Source organism: Biomphalaria glabrata, chromosome 1, assembly GCF_947242115.1.
Source record: "Biomphalaria glabrata chromosome 1, xgBioGlab47.1, whole genome shotgun sequence".
Lineage (NCBI taxonomy): Eukaryota > Metazoa > Mollusca > Gastropoda > Planorbidae > Biomphalaria > Biomphalaria glabrata.
In genome coordinates, this window is record NC_074711.1 from 50,294,838 (window position 1) to 50,318,908 (window position 24,071).

At 31.9% G+C, this 24,071-nt stretch overlaps 2 protein-coding genes across 12 annotated transcripts in view; one reads left to right on the forward strand and one right to left on the reverse strand.

Annotated features, from left to right (window-relative positions):
- The first annotated feature begins 934 nt into the window (after window positions 1–934).
- On the forward strand, window positions 935–11,853 carry LOC106060164 (tRNA N(3)-methylcytidine methyltransferase METTL2-like). Of its 4 annotated transcripts, none has more exons than XM_056041824.1 (10): window positions 935–1,210; window positions 6,190–6,323; window positions 6,932–7,023; window positions 7,144–7,379; window positions 7,613–7,662; window positions 8,305–8,365; window positions 9,526–9,665; window positions 9,894–10,000; window positions 11,505–11,570; window positions 11,687–11,853. In XM_056041824.1, the coding sequence occupies exons 2-10, from the start codon at window positions 6,196–6,198 to the stop codon at window positions 11,833–11,835; spliced, it is 1,029 nt and encodes a 342-aa protein (XP_055897799.1). In that variant the 5' UTR covers window positions 935–1,210; window positions 6,190–6,195; the 3' UTR covers window positions 11,836–11,853. The 4 variants fall into 4 exon arrangements, with proteins under 4 accessions (XP_055897799.1, XP_013073414.2, XP_055897802.1 ...); XM_013217960.2 differs by lacking the exon at window positions 935–1,210 and adding an exon at window positions 1,245–1,403; XM_056041827.1 differs by lacking the exon at window positions 935–1,210 and adding an exon at window positions 1,253–1,379.
- LOC106060163 (uncharacterized) overlaps window positions 11,854–24,071 on the reverse strand; it is a 35,822-nt gene continuing 23,604 nt past the window's right edge. For 6 of the 8 annotated variants that reach the window (XM_056041651.1, XM_056041644.1, XM_056041626.1 and 3 more), the window contains exons 18-26: window positions 23,679–23,746; window positions 20,624–20,645; window positions 19,747–19,835; window positions 19,354–19,488; window positions 19,028–19,228; window positions 18,299–18,390; window positions 17,994–18,147; window positions 15,215–15,390; window positions 11,854–14,043 (exon numbers count right to left, since the gene is read on the reverse strand). In XM_056041651.1, the coding sequence (XP_055897626.1) occupies window positions 14,004–14,043; window positions 15,215–15,390; window positions 17,994–18,147; window positions 18,299–18,390; window positions 19,028–19,228; window positions 19,354–19,488; window positions 19,747–19,835; window positions 20,624–20,645; window positions 23,679–23,746 (977 nt within the window). In that variant the 3' untranslated portion in view covers window positions 11,854–14,003. Of the gene's footprint in view, window positions 14,044–15,214; window positions 15,391–17,993; window positions 18,148–18,298; window positions 18,391–19,027; window positions 19,229–19,353; window positions 19,489–19,746; window positions 19,836–20,623; window positions 20,646–23,678; window positions 23,747–24,071 lie in introns of those variants that run through there. The other 2 variants (XM_056041656.1, XM_056041663.1) reach the window with 2 other exon arrangements.

Genomic DNA, 24,071 nt, shown 5'->3' on the forward strand with positions numbered 1-24,071 from the left:
GGAGCGGGCAGGGTTTGAACCCGGGACCATCGATAAATCCAAACGACAGTCCAGCGCGCAAACCTCACGACCAGGCAGCCATCCAATGTGCAGTTTAACTGAGAAAATTTTTCCTCAGTTTGATGCCCTTCACCAATTGAAGCCCCGTGTGGCCCACACCATCCGCGCATTGCTAGCTACGCAATGTATGATCTATCCAGTCACATTTGCGTTTTTTTATTTAACTAGTCGACCGGCGGCGGGCCCTAGCATACGCCACTATTTTGCAGGGCCGGCCTTAGTAGATCTAATAGGAATAGTCCATTTCCAGGCATTGACGCACTGATATATATATATATGATTAGCAAGAACTACTTGTTTTTTTTTTGTTTTTTTTTTTTGTTTTTTTTTTTTAATTATTTTTTTTCTGCTTTAGAGGGGGAAATGCGTATTTTCAGATAATAAACCGTACTGGCGTATTTTTGAGTCCATTTGCGTACAATATACAAAAGATGCGTACTTGTAGGCAACTCTGCCTTTTGGGCACCATCGCCGGTCCTACAGATTGCGGGGCCCTATGCGAAACGGATTGCGCTGGGCCCAAGCTGGGTAGGAATAAGGATAATAAGTGAAAATTAAGATTTCGTATTAGAAAATAAATTCATCTTTGCATTTTATTCATACTGTCAATTAATTTACGAGCCATCTACAGTAGATGATAGTTTTCCAACAAAAAGCAGATAAACATTCAGATCTACCTTTTAGATTTACTATCGACTAGCAAAATATCGCTTTTGTTTGTTTCTTTTTTAAGAGGTCGAGTCACCGTCGAGATAGATTTGGATCTATATTTATATGCCAGTGACTATTAAAGTAAATACGTATTTGAACTTCTTGTTTTGTTTAAAATTCGACTTGTTATTACATTTTTATTAAATGAAAGCTGACATTGCTGTTTTTTTTTTTATCGCGAGTAGGATTGGCGTTTTCCATATGACACACCGAAATGACAATTTAGTCTGTTATTTAAGGAGATTTGCATGAGTTTTTCGTGTATTTTGCTATTTCAGGAGAATTCCAGGAACCCTTAAATAATAAGTTAAAAATGGTTTAATTTAATAATTCACACTTAGAATTCGCGCGGGGCCTATGAAGTGCGGGCCCACTGCGGCCGCATAGGTTGCAGTGGCCTAAGACCGGCCCTGCCTCTAGTGACACCGTTGACCTACGGGTAAGGCATGGGTAAGGGCACTTGAAGTCTAGTGTAGTCTACATTCTTTAATTAAACGAGTAAACAATAAAATACATAAGTTGACAGCATTATAGACAAGGGAGATCAATCTGCTTTATTTGTAACTTAGTCAATAACTGAATAGCATGTCAGACAGTTCTGGTAGCAGGTACAGGTAGATACTCAGTCTCAGGTAGATCTATCTGATAATCCTAATAAGTAGATCTAGATTTAAACCCCAAACTCTATTTCTAGCCATACTTAAATGTAGATCTATGTGTTAATTAGAATATTAGATCATTCATTACTCATTGGTCCGGACTGGTAAACATGTCATTGTCATGTGTGACTCGATTGTTAACTATGACTATCGACTATGATAACACTATGACTATACTATAATTTATAGTATAATAATAAATTATAGAAGTATAAGTTATACTACTATAACTTAGTCTTAAGTAAGGTATTTGACAAAAAAATTTCAAAATGAATATACAACGACAGAAACTATATCTAGAATCTAGTTATGTAGAGCTTGCTGAGAGGTTTACAATGATACCAAATTTATCTTTCTATGTTATATTTATATAATATAGATAGTATAGGAGCAAAGTTATATGCGGTTTTATGTGTAGAAAAATGGACTATAGAAGTATAGAAAATATCCATAATCCAAAAAACTGTGATCGAAAAAATGAATTTTCGTATTTATCTCGTCATAACTTTATAACCATAATAGATAGAAGCTTGAAATTTGGAACACATCTACCCCATTATTCATTATATTTTATGGTTTTTAATTTGATTATTTCACCTCACATGCAGCTAACATCGATTCACAGCTAATTAAATTGTTTGAAAATTGGCTTCGATCCTTTTTCTAGAAACCCGTTTGGTAGAAATTTCCTCCGCTTTCAAATATTTATAAATATAATGTAAAATAACACTTTGATAGCATTCTCTCCACTAGGCTGATCAAAGATAAGCTGTTAAACAATGCATAAATCATTTAAATACTTCATATTAATCATATTATCAACGAGAATTACTAATATCTGGCACCACATGTTGCTGCATCATGGAGTGACTTCATTTAACATCGTCAGGATGGGCTCAAACTTGCCTTAAAGCTGATTTCCTTTTATATTTTGTGTACCTAAGTATAGAAAAAAAAAGATTTCTAACACTGCTCTATAATAGAAATATTGATTTTAATACTATAGTCATAGATTGTTATGGTAGTTATAATTTTTCCACTTACCCATTTCGAAAAATAGCCTAATTTGACATCATTTATCACATGTTAGGGGAAGTTTTTTCAATTTTGGAGGACAAAATTTCATTAAAAAATAACGAAATAACAAACTTTAAGCATAAATCTAGGTCTAAATTCAATAAAATAATACCAAGCTTGCTTGAAAATGATATTATATTTAAATGCAAAATCATTCTTACCTATGTCTTTACTGTAAATTTTTAAAATAAACACGACTTTCATTTGTTGACAATGTGGTATTATTTAAAGGCTTAGGAATCCTCCTTTAAGATTAGCACAAGGGTTTTTAAAAAATAAAGCAAATATAAAAACAATTATTAATCAACTAACATCATGGGTTTGGAAGTCTAGCCATGCTGTTTCAAAACTATATAGCAGCTAATATAGCAGTTTATAGGTCAGTAGAGTAAGGATGTCAAAGTACCATCACTATAAGTTTTATTACTACACTTACTGTGTTACACTAGACTACACTAACTACAGTCAGTATTAATAACTAAGACTTAAGTTAAGTAATTAAATATTTAGCATTAGTAATTAGTATAGATCGGTAATAATATTAATAATAATGCTAATAGTAAAAGTAAGTAATACTAGACTGATCTAATAGTAACCAAAAAATCATAGTCTTAACCCTAGGAAGAGTAAAGTCATCCTGGTAACATACGAAAAAAACAACCTGACTTACAAATTTGTAATCCTTTTTTCTTATATAAAAAGATAGCTAAATCAGTAAATGGAAGGATATTGGGTCAGAATCATTGGAAAATGGACTAGCACATTAATTATACAGCGTGCTAGTTTCATATTAAATGTCAAAATAAAGATGTAATTATTGTAATGACCACAAAAACAGCGAATGTTCAAATTCATGTAATGTCCAGAATAAATAAACTACTCTAGTAACATTATATCATTATTATGGGCCATGGGGCACGACATGGCCTAAAGTGTGCGATGTGCTAAAAAACTCAAAAACACAAAACTCATTATCATGATTAATTATGAGTATATCTAGTGTCTAAATCTAGTCACTAGTGACACTAGATTAGATATACTCATAATTAATCATGCTAATGATATATATATAATATATATATAGTTACTACTAGATCTAGTCTAGAATCACTAGGTCTATATTTTATTTTGTATAATTATATTAGTATTATTAAATAATTAAGCATATATTTTATTACTTTATCATTATCTAGGGTAAGCTCTTATATTCCGAACACATCATCAACTTCTCATTCACCGAACACTTCACTTTTTTGTTTGTAATTCGTTTGTTTTTATGATTTGAGCACTGCGCTTGTCCAATTTTAGATAAGTTCCTGTATTTTTGTCTCCAAAGCAGTAGGTAGTTTTTTTTAGATTCTCTGTAACTATGTATGTAAAGCTATTGCTTTTACCTCCCCCGGGAACTCACATCCATATAAACTAATAAATAATTAATAAAGGATGTCGGCTAGATTATGAGCTTGTTTAATCAATGTTGATGGGCATATCAAAATAAGCTTCAATCCATAGATCTTTAGAAAGACATTCCAATCACACTTAAGTTTATTATGACTTATACTGTTAGCTGTTATCAGAAATAAAAAAAAAGGAGGTGTTCAGTGAATAATAATGAATTTAACTCATTTTTGTTCCCAAACAGAACAATATCGTTATAATAAATATCATAGGGATTATTTAATCTATGATTTATTCAAAGAATAAACATGACCTAGATCGAGATATTTAGAGTTCATAATTTATGAATGAAAGAAAAAAAGTGTGGGCTGCTAATTTGAAGCCAGAGACAATGGCCACTGCAGGTGATCACACCATGTGAGCTGGCGGCAAGGAGAGTGAGGTACAGGTCTACACTAAGCGTGTAGTTTGGCAGTGGGGGGGGGGGGGGGGCGATAGAGAGTCATGTAAACTAAAGATTTATAATTTAAGAGTCTGGGGTGGGGGGGGGTTAATTAAGGTGTAAAAAATAACAAACAAAACAAATATGAAAACAAGAAGAGGGTCCATGGATGGAAATTAAATCATAGAATAAATGTAGCTTAAAATGTCATGTTTGTTTAATTATAATATTTAATTTATAGATTTATTTCTGTTTGTTTCTACAAATACAAATCGATTATATAGACATATAATATAAATAAACTATAAATGAAATCTTAACTATGATTAGTAATACCTAGGAACACAGTTATTTTATTACCCATTAGTTGTCCTTTTTGGACATGAACTTACTATGAGTGATTTGTACATGCTAGGAGAATGAAATTCTGAAGCGCAAAGTGCTGGAACACACTTGGCTCAGACCCAGACTTATTAATGACTGGAGGGGAACACGATGCCTTTCAAATACAATTTCCACGATTTCTAGTATACTTAGCACTTTAAATATCTATGATACTTTATTTCTGAAAAAAAAAGACTAGAGTTAGTGACATTCATGTACTTACTTTTGAATTCCGAACATATTATAAATATGGAAAGAAAAACTGTGTTATAATTAATTATATATCTGTAAGTTTATTTTTTTTTTCATTACATTCTTTAAACTCTTCTGGACCCCACTGCTTAAAGCGATCCCCTACCAGACCCCAGCCAGCAGCTCAGCTAAAAAGGGGGGGGGGGGCACAAAGTAAAAAGAAAAAAAATTAATAAGTTAACTTTTTAAATATTGCTATTTATGTGGTTGCACAAGTTTTAACACAGCCAACACATGTATGTGTAATATCTATGCATCATTAATATTTTCATCACTTTTTTTCACATTTGTATTTATGTTTATGACTTGATTGTTCCTACCCATTGAAGCATCTAGATGTAATGTATTTATGTTGTCCACATTGAGAGATACACAAAAGTTAATAGAGCCATTGTTTGTCTAATATATGCATAAAGGCTGTCTGTGTCTACTCTGTTAAAAATTGTTGAAGTCGCGTGTGACGAGGTGGGGTCTGAGATAGGTGGGGCATGTTTCCATTGACTTCTGGGGTGGTAATTACATATATGTGAGCTGCCTTGGATAAGGAAGATGTTTTTTTGGATATCTCTATGATTTAGAGGTTAGCTTGCATAGTACTGCATTACTGCTAGGCTGAGTCGCCGTATCTGGGGACACTGGTTCTTGCCCTTGTCAATGCAGTCCTTTATTTTCATTATATTTAATTCACTATCTTCTCTAATAAAAAATTTGGTCCCAAGTGTTGCCTTTATATTATATGTAATATGTATGCATAAATCTACAACTACAATACAAATAGAACACACATTTTTCAAATGAAAAGTAAGTCTTTGCGTCCTCTTTGTTACATGTGGCTGTTGAGAATCTAAGCTCTAAGACAATCTCAATAGAGATCTAGACCTAGATTCTAAAAACATGGATATTGAGAAGTTGTAGTTAATTTTACCATTGTTTAAATTGATCTGTACATTTTTTTTGTTTGCACTAACTGAAAACAATCATACATGTTCATTGGAAACTTCATGTGACCTGGTAGTATACAATTTATATATTTACAATCAAGTTTAAATCAATTATATTTGTAGAAAAACATAACATCAAATTAAGAATTTTCTTGTTGACTTTATGTCAAAACACAGATGACTAAGTAAATAATAATGTTAACTATTTCTTGAAATTTTTAGTTTCATATTCATCTTTTTTTTATATATGTTCTTTTTGGAATAGTTTGTGATGGCAGAAATAGAGAAAATGTCCGAACTAATGGGAGACAATGCTAGTCAGGAACAAGAAGACAAAAGGACCAAATTCGGTACAAGATTTCTTACAGATCCTAACAGTGTTTTTAAACAGAATGCTTGGTTGGTCAAAATCTTAACATATTACCTTTAGTTTAAACATAATGTTTGGTTGGTCAAAATTGTGAAATTTTAGCTTTACTGGCTTTGGTTTAAACATACTGCTTTACAAACTTTGAACTCAATGTAGTGAAGTTGAACCATTTCACACTCATCCATTCTAGACTTTTGAAAGTATTAGGTATAGTGAATTGATGTAATAGTTAAACTTTATTATATGTTTTCTATCAATATTGCTAAAATTACAATTATATTTTGTTTTTACCAACATATTCAAATTATCCATCATTACCTTTTTTTTTTTTAAATTCTAATATTGACTTTAACATTATTACATGTTAACATGGTAACTTCTTAATGCTAAGTTAATGCCTGAACTGTACAGAACATTAGTATAATTAAATTTAAAAGAAAACATTTTATCTACCTCATATTAGTTGTGACATTGCAGGTAGTATCAAGTCTGTAAAATGTCATCCCTATATTATTCGCTATTGAATATTTTGTTCTATCTGATAATTAATATCTTTTTTTCCTTTCGATGTTTTTACCCAATGAATTTGATACTAATGTAATATATTTGATCTGTTTTGTTATGATTCTGTGTCTAGGGATAATGTTGAATGGGATGAAGAGCAAGAGACCGCTGCTAAAAAGATTGCAATGAAGCATGCAGACCATAAAGCATCTCAAGATAAACTAGGTTTTATTATTACGCAGCTTAAAGGCTACTAACTACACATCAGTAAGATGTAGATAAATATCAGACTATTCACTACACCTTGTAATAGGTTCATAAATTGAACTGCTTTCCATTCTACAGCTGAGCTAGAAAGAGATGCAGTGAAACACTGGGATGAGTTCTACTCTGTACATAACAATCACTTCTTCAAAGACAGACAGTGGCTGTTCACAGAGTTTCATGAGCTTCATGGAGCAGCTCAAGAATGTTCTAGTGACATGAACTTACAACAAAACATTTCTTGTACTCAAACAAAGCTTGAAGAACAGAATGCTGAGCAGAATGTTTTGTCGGACTCCACTTTCAAATTATTAGAGGTTGGCAAGTATAATCATTAGATGTAGGCTGTAACCTTATTTCACCAGACCATTCTTTCAGTCCTTAATAGTTTTTTAAATTTCATTTCACCAGACCATTCTTTCAGTCCTTAATAGTTTTTTTAATTTCATTTAACCAGACCATTCTTTCAGTCCTTAATAGTTTTTTTAAATTTTATTTCACCAGACCATTCTTTCACTCCTTAATAGTTTTTTGTTCATCTTTCCAAAAGGTTGGATGTGGTGTTGGAAATACAGTTTTTCCCATTTTAAAGACTAACAAGTAAGCTTGTTCTTTTATGAACATTTTTAAACCATTACATAATATTTGACATTGTATTGGCTGTCCTCATTACCATGACAAAGTATGTATTATGACAGCAACCATCAGTAGTCTGCTTACGTTTGCTTTCACCTGCTGTATAGTAATATTTCACTGGCACAAAGACATCTAATTAATAGGCTAATTAAAAAAAGCGTCCTTTATCGCTTAAACATAGCCACCATTTTTTAAAGAATTTTTTCACAAAAGATGCTTTTCCAAAATTCTTAAAGACAATCTGCACCCATTAAACCACTGTGACATCAGATCTGGATGAAGTGGTCGGCTCCTCTCCATTAAGGCTAGAACAGAAAGATTTAAAAACTCCTTTACTGGTATTCCATTTTCAGTAAGGGTGTTTCAAGGTTGTCACCAAAAAGCACATAAAAGCCTAATTCATACATTTCTGGTTGTGTATATGTGTGTGAATGTGTTCATGTTTGCATCTATATTGTTATAGTAATAATACTGAGGTGGAAAATTGTAGTCAAACTGAATTTCCATTTGCTTGGACCAATAAAATTATCTTATGTGCATTGCACAATTGTAAGACGAATTTCCTCAAGGATAATAACCATTTATTATATAAATATTTTCTTTTAGAAATCCCAATCTGAAAGTGTATTGCTGTGATTTTTCTTCCACTGCTGTTTATATAGTGAAGGTAGGTAAAGTTAACAATTGTCAAGTGACTTTAAAATATGAGATGCACATTTGTAAGATGGTGAAATTACTGAAAAATTGAATGATGGAGCTAAACTTCAATTCACTACCAAGTTATTTTTGCCTTGTATTTAGTCAATCAAGTTTGTAACTTTAAAATATTTCGTTTCATTGTACATTCACATCGTATTGCTACATTACAAATATATTGCTTTTCTTTCTGTAATACTTTTTTTTAGTGTTTTTTACATTGAAATATTTGAAGCACTATAGAGTGTATAGAGCCATTGTGGCACCTGTAGCACAATATGATATTAACACATTTTTTGAATTAGCACTTTTTGAACTATAAAGCTACAATAATTACTTGTTGATTGGAGCTAGGTTTAGGAACTTCCAGCCCACTTTCTCTTCCAACAACCTATTTCTTATTTCACTTTTCAAAGACAATTCTCTTCCACACTGCCTGCAGACTCACTCAGAACTAAACATTTTGTATTTTCACTTGAATTTTCCTTTTAAGGTTATGGGAATGATCTGAATACTAAGTATAACAATTAGAATCTCTTGTCATAATGTCACAAGACAGTATCAAATGGCAAAAAAGAAATCATGTTGCAATGAGCTACTTAGTTGTTCCTGAGTAGGTTTGAAAGACAAGAACTGTAACTCAAGCTATAAAAGGATAACTTAACTTCAATTAGCTTAATCAACAAGTACAATAGTTTCTCCATTGATTGAATGTCATGAAAGTGTATTTATTGAAAGTACGGAATATGTTGAAATTCAAATCTTGATTTAACACTTTATAATTTTCTCCAGGCCTTATATCAATACATAGTTCCTTACATGTCTAGATGCTACCAGAATACAATGACATTTTCAATACTTGTTATTTTTTATTTTTCATGAGCTCTTTTTTTGTCTTGTGCCTACTGTCTTGTGGGGCACAGATATACATTTTTCTACTTGTTCTTTCAGTTAAAAAAAAAACAAACAGTAGTGAATAAGATGATGTGAATAAGATGATAGCAAGGAGTTAGCTTTGGTCATTATTTTTATTTCTTTCTGTTACTCAAAACTCAGAATACTTACTAAAGTGAACACTAAGAAGATTTATATGTTTTGTTTCTGTACTTTATGTTTTGTTTCTGTACTTAGTCTCATCCAGATTACGACACAAAGAGATGTCATGCTTTTGTCTATGATATAACAGATGAACAAGCTGCTGTTCCGATTGAGAAAGAAAGTTTAGATGTTATTATTATGATCTTTGTATTATCTGCTATTTCTCCAGACAAGCAAGTACATTACGTTTGGAATTTTCAACTTTATAATATTAATTTAAAAATATATTTTGTTGCTTCTTCTGTAAATGATTGATTGAGAAAGAAAGAAAGATATATAAGATGGAATAAGTTGTGTACAGATGGCCAACATTCTAATAATAAAATAAGTTGTGTACAGTTGGTCAAGTTATTACATTCTAATAATAGAACAGAAGGACATGCATTTTCTCTAAATTTCAGAATGTCTGAGGCCATCAAAAGGTTAGCTTGTTATCTAAAACCTGGTGGAATGTTTTTGTTTCGAGACTATGGACGTTATGACATGGCACAACTTCGATTTAAAGAAAGTAAGCCAAATAGTTTTATGACTAATTTGATTGAGATGGTTGTTTTGATGAGAAGGAAAGTATACATTGAACATCTTCTACCTGCATGTTGCTTCACATGTCCAAAAATTAGCTTTAGAAAACAAGGTAAAACTATACATAGAACTTGCACACTACCCATAACATCTCGGGATGTGGAATACAATGTAGGTGTCAGAACAAACAATACACTAAAAAAAATACAGGAAGATATTGAAACATTATTTATATATACTAGACATATATTGCCTGCAGGTTTTTTGTTTGCGTATAACTGTCGATGAGTCACTGCGAGTGGTTTGTAAACAATTAAACGAAATAATAATGTTATAAGTAAAGCGAATGCGTAAAAATGTAAAAAATAGTATGAGTGACTGGTGCTATCAATATAGTTAATCGACTTAAATCCATTTTTTCAAATAAAAACATATGCTTGTAGGCCTACATATATTTGATTAAAATTAAATGAATAGACTTAATTTTGTATGTTCATGTGTTAAAGAATAAAGAGTTAGACATAGAGTCATAGATCTAGATCTAGAGTAATCTAGAGTTAAATATTGGCTTGGATAGAGTTCATTTTGCATGTGCGCATGCGTGACCTTTTTAATTAGATGTACGCGAATGAATGAAACTATTAGAATATATCTTAACACGGCTTCGCAGCTTTAGGGCGAACGAATGCATAAAAAATGCTTTAGAAAAAACAAATTTGAATGTTAATTTGATTAAATTATGAAATGAATGGACTATAATTAGTATGTTCATGTGTTAAAGTATAAAACTATCTTTGCGAATAGAAGTTATAACATCATAGAGTTTTAGACCTAGGTCTAGGAATAGAAAGATGTGTAACATTACTGTATTGTCTAATGAAAGAATGCTCATCAGGAATTCTACATTCGCAGATATAAGAAACGAATTTATGTAAAAAATGCTATTGTATTTTCATGTGTCTTAGTAAAAAACTATCTGTGCAAAGTGTAGTTCTTAAAATTAGATGTAGATCTAGATCATTTCGATCTTTTCTCATGTAAACATGGCCTAGATCGATGAAGTTATAATGCTAACATAGAGCTGGTCAACTTTATTTTTTTTGAGGGTCTTAAGTTTGTTTTAGGGCTCCACACATACACTACTGTCTAAGTTAGTACCCAAGGAACAGTTCTGCCAAGTTTTATTAAGATCAGTGAAACGGTTTTGATTTCTATACATGGACATACATACATAAATAAATACGCCTCATTCTACTTTATATATTAAATATATTACTTAGATTATCTAAAAACCTATGACAAAAAGAAATAGGTTATCATACTTTTCTTAGATGCTACATCAAGTTTCTCTCTTTAAGATAAGGTAGTGTTTCTTTCCATTTTAATATTATATTGTATTACCTTCTCTTGTTTTAACCCATCAATCTATTTGAGCTTATCATTTGTTGGAATAAAAATCTATTCCATAAATAATGATTCTTTTCTTTTAGATCGGTGCCTATCTGAAAATTTTTATGTCAGAGGAGATGGAACAAGAGTTTATTTTTTTACACAAGGTACACAATGAACTACTATCTTACAAAGACTAAGATTACCATTGTTATTTTATGACATTTGAACCTTTTTTTTTCTCCTTAGTATTACAAGATTTTTCTTTTATTTATTTTTTTAGATGAATTGAAAGATATGTTTGAAAAGGCTGGTTTAAAAGAAAAAGAAATAGTTGTTGACCGTCGCCTCCAAGTGAACAGAGTGCGACAATTAAAAATGTTTAGAGTTTGGATTCAATGTAAATTTTGTAAACCTGTTGGGTCTGAATGAATCAATAACACAAGAAAACACATTTTTGTTGTTTTTATTGACCATGGTCTTAGTTTACAAAATATACATCAATTTTACAATTCCAGTTAGCTTCCAGTGTACGTTTATGCTCAAAGAATATTATATTTTACACAAGTAGACTTAATAACAATGTGTACTCACCAAGTAACTATATACATATAAGTATCAAAATAATAAACTAGAAACAAAAATGCTACAAGCTGAACACATTTACATACTTACACTATTTATGAAAAAAAAAAAAAGAAGTTTATAAAGCCCATCCATCAGAACTGTTTCTACAATTTCAATAAAAGTTGGCTTAAATAATAATTAGAATTAGGGTGGAGTTTGAGGTATGTAAGAACCTCCTTTACTGAGTAGGCTATATTCCATAACATGTCCCCACATGACAGGGTGAACAAAGTTTTGAAGCATACACATTACACTATAATGTGTTAATAAAAACACCTCTTTGACTGTAAATAAAATGTTCTTTATCCTAAACCAAAACAACACTGATCAATCCTGGTAGAAATAGTTGGAACTCAACATTCACACCATAAAATGAGATTTACACCCAGGTCAAATTTGTATCTCAAGGAATCAGGTAAACCCAGTTACAGTGCAATAGGTCAGAGTTTGACATACTATTGCTCAATCTAGGGTCCTTGGCATTTTCATTTACAGAATAATGTTATATTAGATGTTACATATGCTATATTATGGTTGAAATAGTTGGTATATGCATATATTGCTCATAACACTACTTTTGAACCCATCAATAAAAGGGTCTGCATTACAGTAGTCCCCCACCCCTAACACAATTTTCAAGCACTCAAATTCTTAGTCCCTTTTTTTGTGTGTCTTTTTCATCATTTAATCAAATGACCCACTACCTCCTATTAAAGAGTATGCACAAACACTTCTTTTAGGCCAATCAGTTCTAGCCTTTTCATTGCAATGCATTATAACCCCTCCCCCCCTACCAATATTTTCAACAACACACTTTTTGGCCATTGTATCTTCCAATGGAACAGCTGCCTTTGAGCTCCAAAAACACATAAGGATACACATTTCTGGTTAGTTTGATCTGAATCATTTTTAATATTCAGTGGAACAGTCAGGATTTCAATGACATGGCATAATGTTTTGGCATCCTCCAATAGAATGCCCACACCCCCAACTATGAATTTTTTTTTGCATTCCTCAATTCACAATTGAGTTCACTCTTTACACAATTCACAATTGAGTTCACTCTTTACACATGACTATCTGTATTTTATTTGGTCATTCAAAAATCTAAACTTTAAAATCACTCAGTTTTAATAGGCTCTTATTAACTCTTATATTCACAGTGATCTTTTTTTTTTTTTAACTTTTAATTTTAGATAGATAAAAACAGATACACTTGATTTAGAATAGAGGCCTAGTTACTTGTAGTTTAGTCTTCTTAAGTTGTCCTTATAAAGTCATGAATAGAAATAAACAAAAATAAAATACCAAAAGAAGTGTTAATAAGTGAAATTATAATTTTTTACTTTATTTTAGATATTTATATGTGAGCTTTAAAAAACATTGGGTTGAAATTATGAATAAAAAAAAATCGTTTTTGGTCAATTTAACTGCTGCCGTTTTGCTTAGTTGTTCTAGACTTCAGTAACAACAGATGACATTTTTATAAACATGTTCATGACAAGTGGTAGAATTATTAGTGAGTCAGTCATCAGGACTTCCAATTATTATATACAGGTATGTGTGTGTGTGTGTGTGTGTTTTTTAACACATGTAGTTAATTGATATGCTTGATTTTTTTACCTTTTCATACCATTCCATGAGTCGGACATTTAAAAAAAAATATAATATTAAAAATAAGAGTGTAGAAACTAATCCAATGAGAAAATTTTTTTTTAACATTCAGTTATTATAGATGGTTCAAATGACCAGAACTTTGTCATGCATCATGCATTTAAAGCGACAAGTCAACAACTAAGCAAGTCAGTCATGTACAATGATATAATAAGAAAATAACTGGAGGCAACTGCCTTTTATATATCTGAATAGAGTTAGATCTCAATACATCATACTTTGATTGAGCTAATGGCAATGTACATCTTACACTCTGTCACAAATTATTGCCATTAAGAAAATGATGAATGTATTCATAGCTACTCAGAGAACTGGCAATCATAATCAGTTTTGCAGATCCTAAAAAAAAAAAAAAATTTGAGACCAATACTGTTAAATGATACAATTAATTACACAGAAAGCAAAACATTTTATTAGGACTAAACAATTTTACAATGAATTACAATTAATAAATAGCAAGAATATTTTCTAAACTTCTTTTCTGTATTTTATTTAGTTGCAATCATTTTAAAAAGTGCTTTGTCAATCAAATATTTCATTCCTAAGTTAATGGTGCATGCATAATAAGAGTACTACAAAGCCAACAAATGTTATGCCTATACCTTTGAACGTAATGCCTCTCAACTTCAATGTAAATATGTAGGGAACTAATATTCTCCTTTTGATTTCAAATGAGATCTGTGCATAGTGGAAGTAATTGCCCTATTAGCTCGCTTAGCTACATTTGAAACTCATATATTATAAAACCAGCTATTGTCACTTTTTCATTCTCAATGTTAAACAAAAGTTTAATCAGATTTAATCTGAAGATGTCCTTCCCAAAAGGGCTTCTACACCACCTGTTATTTTCCTTTCTTTGTTTCATCGCAGTCTATATCCCTCATATAGGTCATCTGCCTTAGCTGAGAACTACAATGTTCTAGCACTTACAGCTACAAGTTGGTCACCATCGCTACCTGGTCCACCAAACCTGAACTGCCACCAGCCTGGATTCACTCCACTAGCCCAACAATTAGTCAGTCGCAGCTACCAGCCACACCAGTACTAACATGAATAGGACCAAAGATAAGCACTAGGACACTCAATCACTTGCCAAACTCATTAAGTGATGATTATATTTTCCTAGAATTACATCCAATTGTAATTTTTCTTTAAAACAAAATGAAAATAAATTTTCATTAATTATGACCTATAATTCACTATTTGTTGTTTGCCTATTGCTAACTCTGTGCCTGTATGTTAACTTTTGTCTTTTAAAACTAAAACCCCAGACATGCCAACACCATCACACAAATACTGCACTTGTCACAAATTGTAGTAATGTAGATATGAACAATTGTAGTAAAACTGAATTTTCATTTGTTTGGACCAATAAATGACCTGTTCTTAAATCTTATCTAAGTGTAGAACTCATTACATGTTGTTGAATTATTGAAAAATCTTATTTGTTAAAATACTTTTTTTGCCCAAAGTCTAATTTGCCAGTGAGAAAAAAAAAATGTCTACATACTCTTTAAATTTTTGAACAAGATTTTTTCTGGGACGTTTTGTTTGTTGAATGTGACAACAGGTGAGAATAAACTGTTTCATAGCCTGTGAACAACAGTAAACTGTACTTCTTTCATCACAACAAGAAGGGAAACAGAATCTAGTTCTTGATGCTACATGCTTATAAATGTCCTCTTCCTAAAAAAATCAACAATTATTTTATTTTTTTGATTTGTTAACATCAAATATATAAATAAATACATTAAAGAAACTCAATAAAATAAAGACAAAAATACAGAAACAATTTATTTTACTGAATATATTTTTTTCTGAAATGTAATTAAGGTACAACATAGATTTAATTTTTTTGAATACATTGTTATAACCCTATTCGCGGCGCAAAAGGGTTAACTGTGTGTGATCAGCTGACATGTGTGACACAGGCCAGTAATACAGTTTAGCGTGCTATATTGAAAGGCAAGGGACAGTACTGGCATGAACTTTGCACGTGAATTGCGCCCGTGTTATGGTCATATGATCATAAGCCTGCGCCGACCAGACACAGTGTGTAGGAAAGAGCAGTTCAAGACCGGAGAGCGTTGAGACCGGGACTGTTAGTCAGCCATGAAGTCGGTCCTGGTGCAGTCCTCCAGTGAAACGTACGAGTTTAGGAAGAGACAGTAGAGTTTATGAGTTAAGTACAGTGATATACAGTCTAACGTTGTAGTAGTTGATTGTGTTGCCAATTGTGTCATATTGGCTGTTTTATTTGACCCTTATTAAAGTACCAGATTATTTGGAGTATTGTTGTCGAGTTCTTGATGTGTTGATATGTTGTGTTGTGTTTAGCAGTGTTTGCAGAAGGCCTGATTAGGAGAGAGGATCGTAACACTGGTGTCAGAAGTGGGATTTCCTATGGCTTCTGTAAAACTGCTAGACGAACTGAATCTGAAAGAATTGAAACAAGAGCTGAAATGGCGAGGACTGAAGTACTACGAAAGGAGCAACGAAACTCTTAAAGAACGTCTCCGGCAAGCCCTAGTGGATGAAGAGGAAGATCCAAACACATACCTCTTTGAACTCAAACCCGATGTTGTAGAGCTCTTGATCACCTTTCAAGAGCAGATGTTGGCTGGCTTTCAGAATGTGATCAAGGGTGACTCGCAGAAAGAGACAGATGAAGAAACCAGAGAAGAGACAGAGATCAATAGCTCAACCAGCGCTTTTGCTACAGACGTCCATGGCGTGAGTGCCTCCGTCAGCCAGACAGAACAAGACAACGTTGTGTCTTTCCCCAAGCTCATAGCTGAGGACATTAAAGACATCTGTCAATCTGCCAGTGCTGATGAGAGGAACTCAAATCTTGATGGCTGCACCCAGATGTTTGAAAAAAAAGTTATGTGTCAAGCTCCGCAGGGAGAATGCAAACTCCAAGAAACCCAATGGCAAGGTCTGCACCCAACAGACGTTTGTCCAGCTGCCCAGACCAGAGAGAGAAGTCCTAAATCATAGAGACTTTGAATCAGAGTTCTATTGATCCTATGAAGCCATGAGAAAGTTAATACTCACTCTTTGATGTAGTATGTTACTGTTTAGGCAGAAGTCTTCTTTAAACAAAGATGAATCAAATATGCAAGAAATAAATAGTAAAAGATCAAATATACATTTAATTTGATGTCAAAAAGTGAAGAAGCGTAATGACTGCCTAAATCATAGAGACTTTGAATCAGAGTTCTATTGATCCTATGAAGCCATGAGAAAGTTAATTTGAAAGTGAAGGGCCAAGTGACACAGAGAAAACAAACACCAACTTTGGTACACTTGTAGTAGAAGAATAACTGGAAAATGAATCTCTCTGTTTTGATATCTTACCACTGAAGAGTTATCTCGGAGTCATTCCTTCAGAGTACTAACTACTTCTAGTTGATGAAAAAAAAACAGCTTCAGTTAAAAACAAATATTTCAGTCATGACACAAGGCAGCAAAGTGAAAGGACCTTAAAAACTCATGTAATATTTGTCCCTGCTGAATGCATTGATGAAACTTTGTCATAAGTCTGCTCTTTCTGCAGCTGCACAGATCCAACCATATTTACAATGAAGTCAACAAAAAGCTAGCTGTGACATGCTCTCAGGCCTTGACTACTGCAATGCCGTGTTAGCAGGTATACCCAAGTGTTAGCAGGTATACCCAAGTGTTAGCAGGTATACCCAAGTGTTAGCAGGTATACCCAAGTGTTAGCAGGTATACCCAATTTTCACTAAGCTGCATGAATAGTCCTACAAAAAAACAAGAATGATTCTGCTAATGTGTTCTTGCCTACACTTGATTGCCTACAATAAAGCAATGTCCTTCTACTGATCACTCCATTTGTCCATTAGAGATCCCTGTGCTCTATGGACTCAACACTTATAGTCATGCTATGTTTCTCCCTCAAACGTTATGGTATGCAAACTTTTTCAGTGCATTTACTAAAAGTTTAGAATTCACTCCCTATTGATTGCAGACAAACATGTTTCACAACATTCATGAAGAAATTTGAGTCCTGTCTGTTCAAAACTTCTTTAGATTAGTTTGTCATTTTAACTCTTGTGTTTATGTCTAATGTGCTTTATAAGTTAAATTATTATTATATTATTATCATCATCCTGTCTCACTAGTCCTAGAAATGATGTCCTTCTGATTTATTTGATGTACAAACTCTCACTGTTATAGTTTTGCTCTCAAAACTCCTCAGTATTCTTTGATCCCCATCCAAAGTTGATGGAGAAAGATGAAATCCAAGTGACTATGAAACTTACTTTTGTTGTATCTAAAGATGTTAACTTCCTAAACTCTTCAACCTTGGTGCCATCCTTGTGCAGTGCTGTGAATATTTCCCAGATCAAATAACCAAAACAATAGACATCACTTTCACAGGTAAATGCGTTTGATTTAACAACCTCAGGGGCTGCCCTGGTGACAAGTGAAATACAGTCTAAATAGAGTAATGCACAATATTTAAGCCAAATTATGTAATTTATTGATAGACAATGACAAATAATAATTCAACAAATAAATTAAGCTATAGGAAAGAATAGTTTTCCTAACAAAAACAACACTGAACCTGCTAAGTGTTGAAGCTTCATGGGAAATTTGTTTTTTAATGTGCAGATTACTTTCTAGGTGTTTTAGGTATGACATTGATACCAAGTAAACCTGTGAAGTAAATGCAGTCACTGTGTTAGCTAGGGAATATAGTCATGGTGATAATTGTGTAATGTAGTGATATGTTTATTAAGAAATGTACTCATACAATTACATTTTTAAGTTTGTGTTTATTTGGAAATGTAGTGATAGTGTTAACTTGGTGAATGTAAAGATAAAGTTAAGAATGAATGTATTGATAGTGTTAAATGGTAATGTAGTGATAGTGGAATCTAGTGAAGTGTAGTGATTAGCTTAAGCTCAAATTGATAATGTCTCACTTAAATATGATCACATTTTATCAGTGATTCGACTCAAACTTGTCCCAATGTCTAATACATGAAGCTTCATGATACTGGCATTCATATTTTTTGTATCAAATAGTATTAAAGAAATACAACTAAAAACCTTCAATAAAATCCACATAAAAAATACTAACAATGTAAAAGCATAAATACATTTTTATTTAAATCTAAAAAAAAAATCAAATGATTACATGTTCAGTTCAAAACCTCTGCCACCATTGTGCCTGACTTCAAAAACAAAAGTTTCAAATAAAATGTATCAACTAAATGGCAAAAGGAAGTGGAATAAAGGATATAAGTTCAAAAGATTATAGAAGTGACTCCATAGGGAAAAATATAGTCACCTTATAATTCTGATGTTCTTTGTTCACATAAACATTATCAGCTCCTAAATCTCCTATAATCCATGAGTTACTCCAAAGTTTCATCAAGACTGACCCTAGCACTGTGATACATTGTAAATAGTTTTGAGGACCTTGACCCAAGGACTTTTTCAAAGCCACATCCAGTAGATTTCCTGAACAAGAACTTGGGATATTACATTCCTAAGTAGATAAACAATAAGACTAATGAAGTACAAGTGGCAACTATTGTCATGTTCAAGTGGTCTTTACTATTTATTAAAAACAGAGACTGTTAGATACACTTGAAATAAATACTAGCTACTTACAATATGATGGGCCTGCCTATTCTGTACTATGCGAACATCACCAATAAGATCATAAAGTTGCTTGCTGTCTATTTGAGAAGAAAGTTCTGGGGGAACCCTCTCTGAGAGTTTCTCTCTAAAGATGTGCTGGTGTGTCTAGAATAAAACAAATTCAAACCAATGGCATCATTTAAACCTGACAGCAAGGTATTAGTATTCATTCTTTTTACATTATATGACTGCTTAATGACCCATTTTAATCTGAGCCTGACTTCTAAAGAGACATTCTAATTTGAGCCTCAGATGAAGTGACTGCTTTAATTACATATTCTAAACAAGATTATTAGACTGCTTGATGACAAATTTTAATCTGTGCTTTAGATGATGTTAGAGTTGAATGACTTCCATTCTCACCAATTTGATCTTTGTGATTGTTTCTGATATAGAAACTAAGTCCAAGTTCTTATCCTCATCACCAGTGATATCTTCAATAAACTTAGGATCTAGGGAATAGATGAAGACTGAGTTAAAGCCTTTTTAAAAAAAAAAAAAAAGAGGGTCTATGAGAAACATGATATCTTCAATAAACTTAGGATCTACATGTCACATTAGGTGATTGATAAAATATAAAACAAAATGAGGATGCTTGAACTTAACTGTATAAGAAGCAAAATATGAAAAAATCCTTTAAAAAAAAACAAAAAACTAAGCTTTTCTAAGGGAAAGAGCTTTGCACTTACAATTATAGCTCTCAATAATAAAGAAGATATTTCCCTTATTCAATATCAAACAAAATAATTAATTACCAATTTTAATTGATTAATTGGTTACAAATTTTTAAAACTGGAGCATGTTTTGTAAGGTAAAATAAATAATTGTTTTAAGTTTCAAGTTATCCAAGAATGGGTTTGGGAGCAATAACATGCTCAATTATCTAAGGAGATGAAACCTACTTATTTATCTATAATACTGAAGGATTAATTTCCCTTTATGGTATCAAACAAAATTTATATAATTAATTAACTAATCAGTTAATCTTTTTTACTGATTCATGTCTAGTCTGTGTCAACTAATAAGTGTGCAAAGTTTCTACTTGATCTGAGAATAGGTGTGGGAAAAATAATGTGTCCAAATGTTTTACCAGACAGACAGACAAAGTGAGTTGATATATACTTTGTGAAAAAAAGTGTGCAGCAAAGAAAAAAATATTTGACTGTAAGACTTAAATGTATCTTTTTATTTTATCAAAGTTAATGTTTTACTAATTGTAATGAAAAGAAATCTGACTTACTGTGAATAGTAGCTTGAGCACCCTGTTATTAACAAAAGAAAAGTTTAAGAAGGTCGAAATAGATTTTTTATGTACTTGCAAAACAAAGATAAAAACTAAAGGTATAATAATTAATAGACTTAATTATCCTTGAGGAAATTGGTTTTACAATTATTCATAAAAACTAACAAAGAATTATAACAAGATTACAAAGAGAGTTTGTGTTAACACACACTCAGAGGCGGCCCCCGTGGGAGACGGATCCCTGTCGGATCCGCATATTCGCAAGGAATATCCAAGACGTGATTTTGTTTTGATTGTTAAAAGTAATAATGTTTCAAAGATTGATTTGACGTTGTAAAAAATATTTTTTAGTCTAAATCATGGCTGTCGGGTAGTGCGGTTTGCGCGCTGGACTGTCGTTTGGATTCATCGATGGTCCCAGGTTCAAACCCTACCCGCTCCCATCCCCCGTCGTCTTGAGGGAGGTTTGGACTACAACTCTGAAGGAATATCTGAAACATGTAAAACAAAAAACATTCTAAATAAGACCAAGAAATTCTAGATCTAGATTCTACAATGATTTTAATTAGAACTTAAATCTAAATCTAGTTTTAAAAAATCTAGCTCTAGTGTAAAAAAAAAATCTAAATCTAGAGTAAAAAATCTAGTTCTAGTGTTTAAAAAAAATCTAGATCTAGTATAAAAAATCTAGATTAGATCTAAATCTAGCTATTGTATTTTTAAAATGCGAGTCACATTATGAGGTTTAATAAACATTACTATACCGAGTTGTTTTAGCATTTCATTTAAAGAATTTATTCCATATGACGTCAGAGGATAAAAATCCAATACGTCACACGGCCTAGTTAGACTAAAAAATATCATCTATACGAGCAGCTTGTTGAGGGTTCATAGACATTGGTGCACCGAGTGATTTCTTTTAGCATTTCATTTAAAGAATTAATTCCATATGACGTCAAAGGAACAAAATTCCATTACGTCACACGTCCTAGTTAGACTAAAAAATGTCTTCTATACGAGCAGCTTCTCGAGGGTTCATAGACATTGGTGCACCGAGTGAGATCTTTTAACATTTCATTTAAAGGATTAACTCCATATGACGTCAAAGGAAAAAAAATCCATTACGTCACACGTCCTAGTTAGACTAAAAAATGTCATCTTTACGAGCAGCTTCTCGAGGGATCATAGACATTGGTGCACCGAGTGAGTTCTTTTAGCATTTCATTTCATGGTTAGTTCGACTAAATATGTATATAACATATATATAAAGGTATTAAAGACGCTTTTTTTATTTTGTCTGTCAGTCTGTCTGTCCGTCATGTTAATAGTGAGAAAAAAAAAGACTAAAAGTTATTGAAAATCTGATTAAAATGTAATTTCCCTTCCGAAACATTGCATTAGTTTTAAGTTTCTATAATAGATTGTTCCGGATGTTTATGTATTTATAGTGAGATACTGTTAATTAAATTTGTGGGATGGTCTGTTATGAAAATTGGATGTACCATAGCCTTATGGAGAGATTTTCAAACCATACTTTGGTGTTAGGAAGTTGTTTTCCTTAAAAATCGGAACATAATATTAACGATAAGATTTTCTAACATTTTAGCTAGAAAGTTAAATGTAGTGTAAGAGAGAAGTGCGATTTTACATAAATAGAGTTAAAATATTTTTCATAAAAAATCCGGAACAACCAATTTTTGTAAAAGAGAAATTAATTTCTTTATTTATTAGAAGAGGGATTTTAAACATTTCGAAACAAAATCCGGAACATTCTTTACCGATTAAACAACTTTTATTATGTTTCGGCAAGAAAAATTAACTGTAAAATAAATTAAAAAGTGATTTTCAATAATCGTTTCTAGTAAATTACTTTCTTATTTTAAAATCCTGAATAACCTATTGTCGATATTTTTGAAAAAAATAAATAAATTATTTGATATAAATTTGTTTTAAATTTAAAATTCGGAACAATTGATATTGATAAATAAACTATAGTGACATAGTGTCAAAGAATATAAGTGTAATATTAGTCAATTATGCGATTTTAAACAATCATTTGACATGATTTATTTTTTATAAAACAATATCCGGAACAACTTTATAGTTATTGAAATATAAATCGGTATAGATATTTTTATTTAGCATTTATATGCTATTTACATTAAAAAACCGGAACAATGTATAAAAGATGATGTGTATCTATTATAGATACTTAAAACTATTGCAATATTCCTGAATGAAAAATTAAAGGTTAAATCAGATTTACAATAGCCTTCCTTTAGTGTTATTTGTTAATCTAATTGTGACGGACAGACCGACCAACAGACAAAACGCACAAAAATAAGCTTCTTTTATTCGGATGAGGGGCACTAAACAAACAATAAATAAAATCTGATTTTTAAAAAAAAGTTTAAGGAATTGGTTTAGCACCATGGCATGTTGCGACGTTACGCTACTGCACGAAAGTCGCTGCATAAAAAGTCCATTTTAAAAAATGTGCGTGACATTTACATACAAAGTGCATTATTAGCCTTTATAAACAAACAGAAATGTTTTCTATTAATTTTAGCAGCTAGTTGACCAGAAAAAACACCTTTAACTATTATTTATATTTGTTGTAAACATTTCTTGTACATTTTATAAACATATTTGATTTAGTGATACTGAAAATACACAAAAATTGTCCATCTTTGTTAGCATATTGTAACAATGCCTCCCTTACATTTACGTTATTGTTTTAGAATTGGTGTAATTTTATGAAAAAATTGCTTGCATAATTAATTTTATAAATTAAACGGTTTGCTTTTAGAAAACAAAAAGTAGCTGTTGCACCTAAACTTTTTAAGCTGCATTTAATGATGAAATAATATTTTTCATATCTCTTCTAGTTTTCGAGATCTGAGTGTGACAGACAGACATTTTGCACAAACCTAATAGTGTCTTTTTCCCCTTACGGGGGCCGCTAAAAAGCTTATGAAATAAACATTCATACCCAGTCTCATTTAAACAATCCATGTATCTTTAGAATTCTAAATCTACAAATACAATTTACCTTTTCAATTTTTGTTTTTGTTTGAGATTCAGAGTTAGAAAGTTCCCATTGTAAAGTCTCTGGGTCCACTGAAAATATAAGCATTTAGTATTCAACAATTAATTTGCCCGGACCTCTGCTACATATTTTGAGGTTTTAATATCTATGGCATACTTTTGGCATACAGGGTACCCCCTAAAGTTAAATAAAGATCCACTCATGTGCCATTTTGCCCTCACTAGTGATGCCTGTTTCAGCCCTTTTTAATACAACACTTTATTACTATGTCTGATAGGAAACATTAACACTTTATTACTATAAGAAAAAAAGTTTCGTTCTAGACACCAGGAGGGTAAATTTCTGAAGCTCAGAGAAATGGAAAAATGCTTGCTCCAGGGCTCCATTCTGTACACT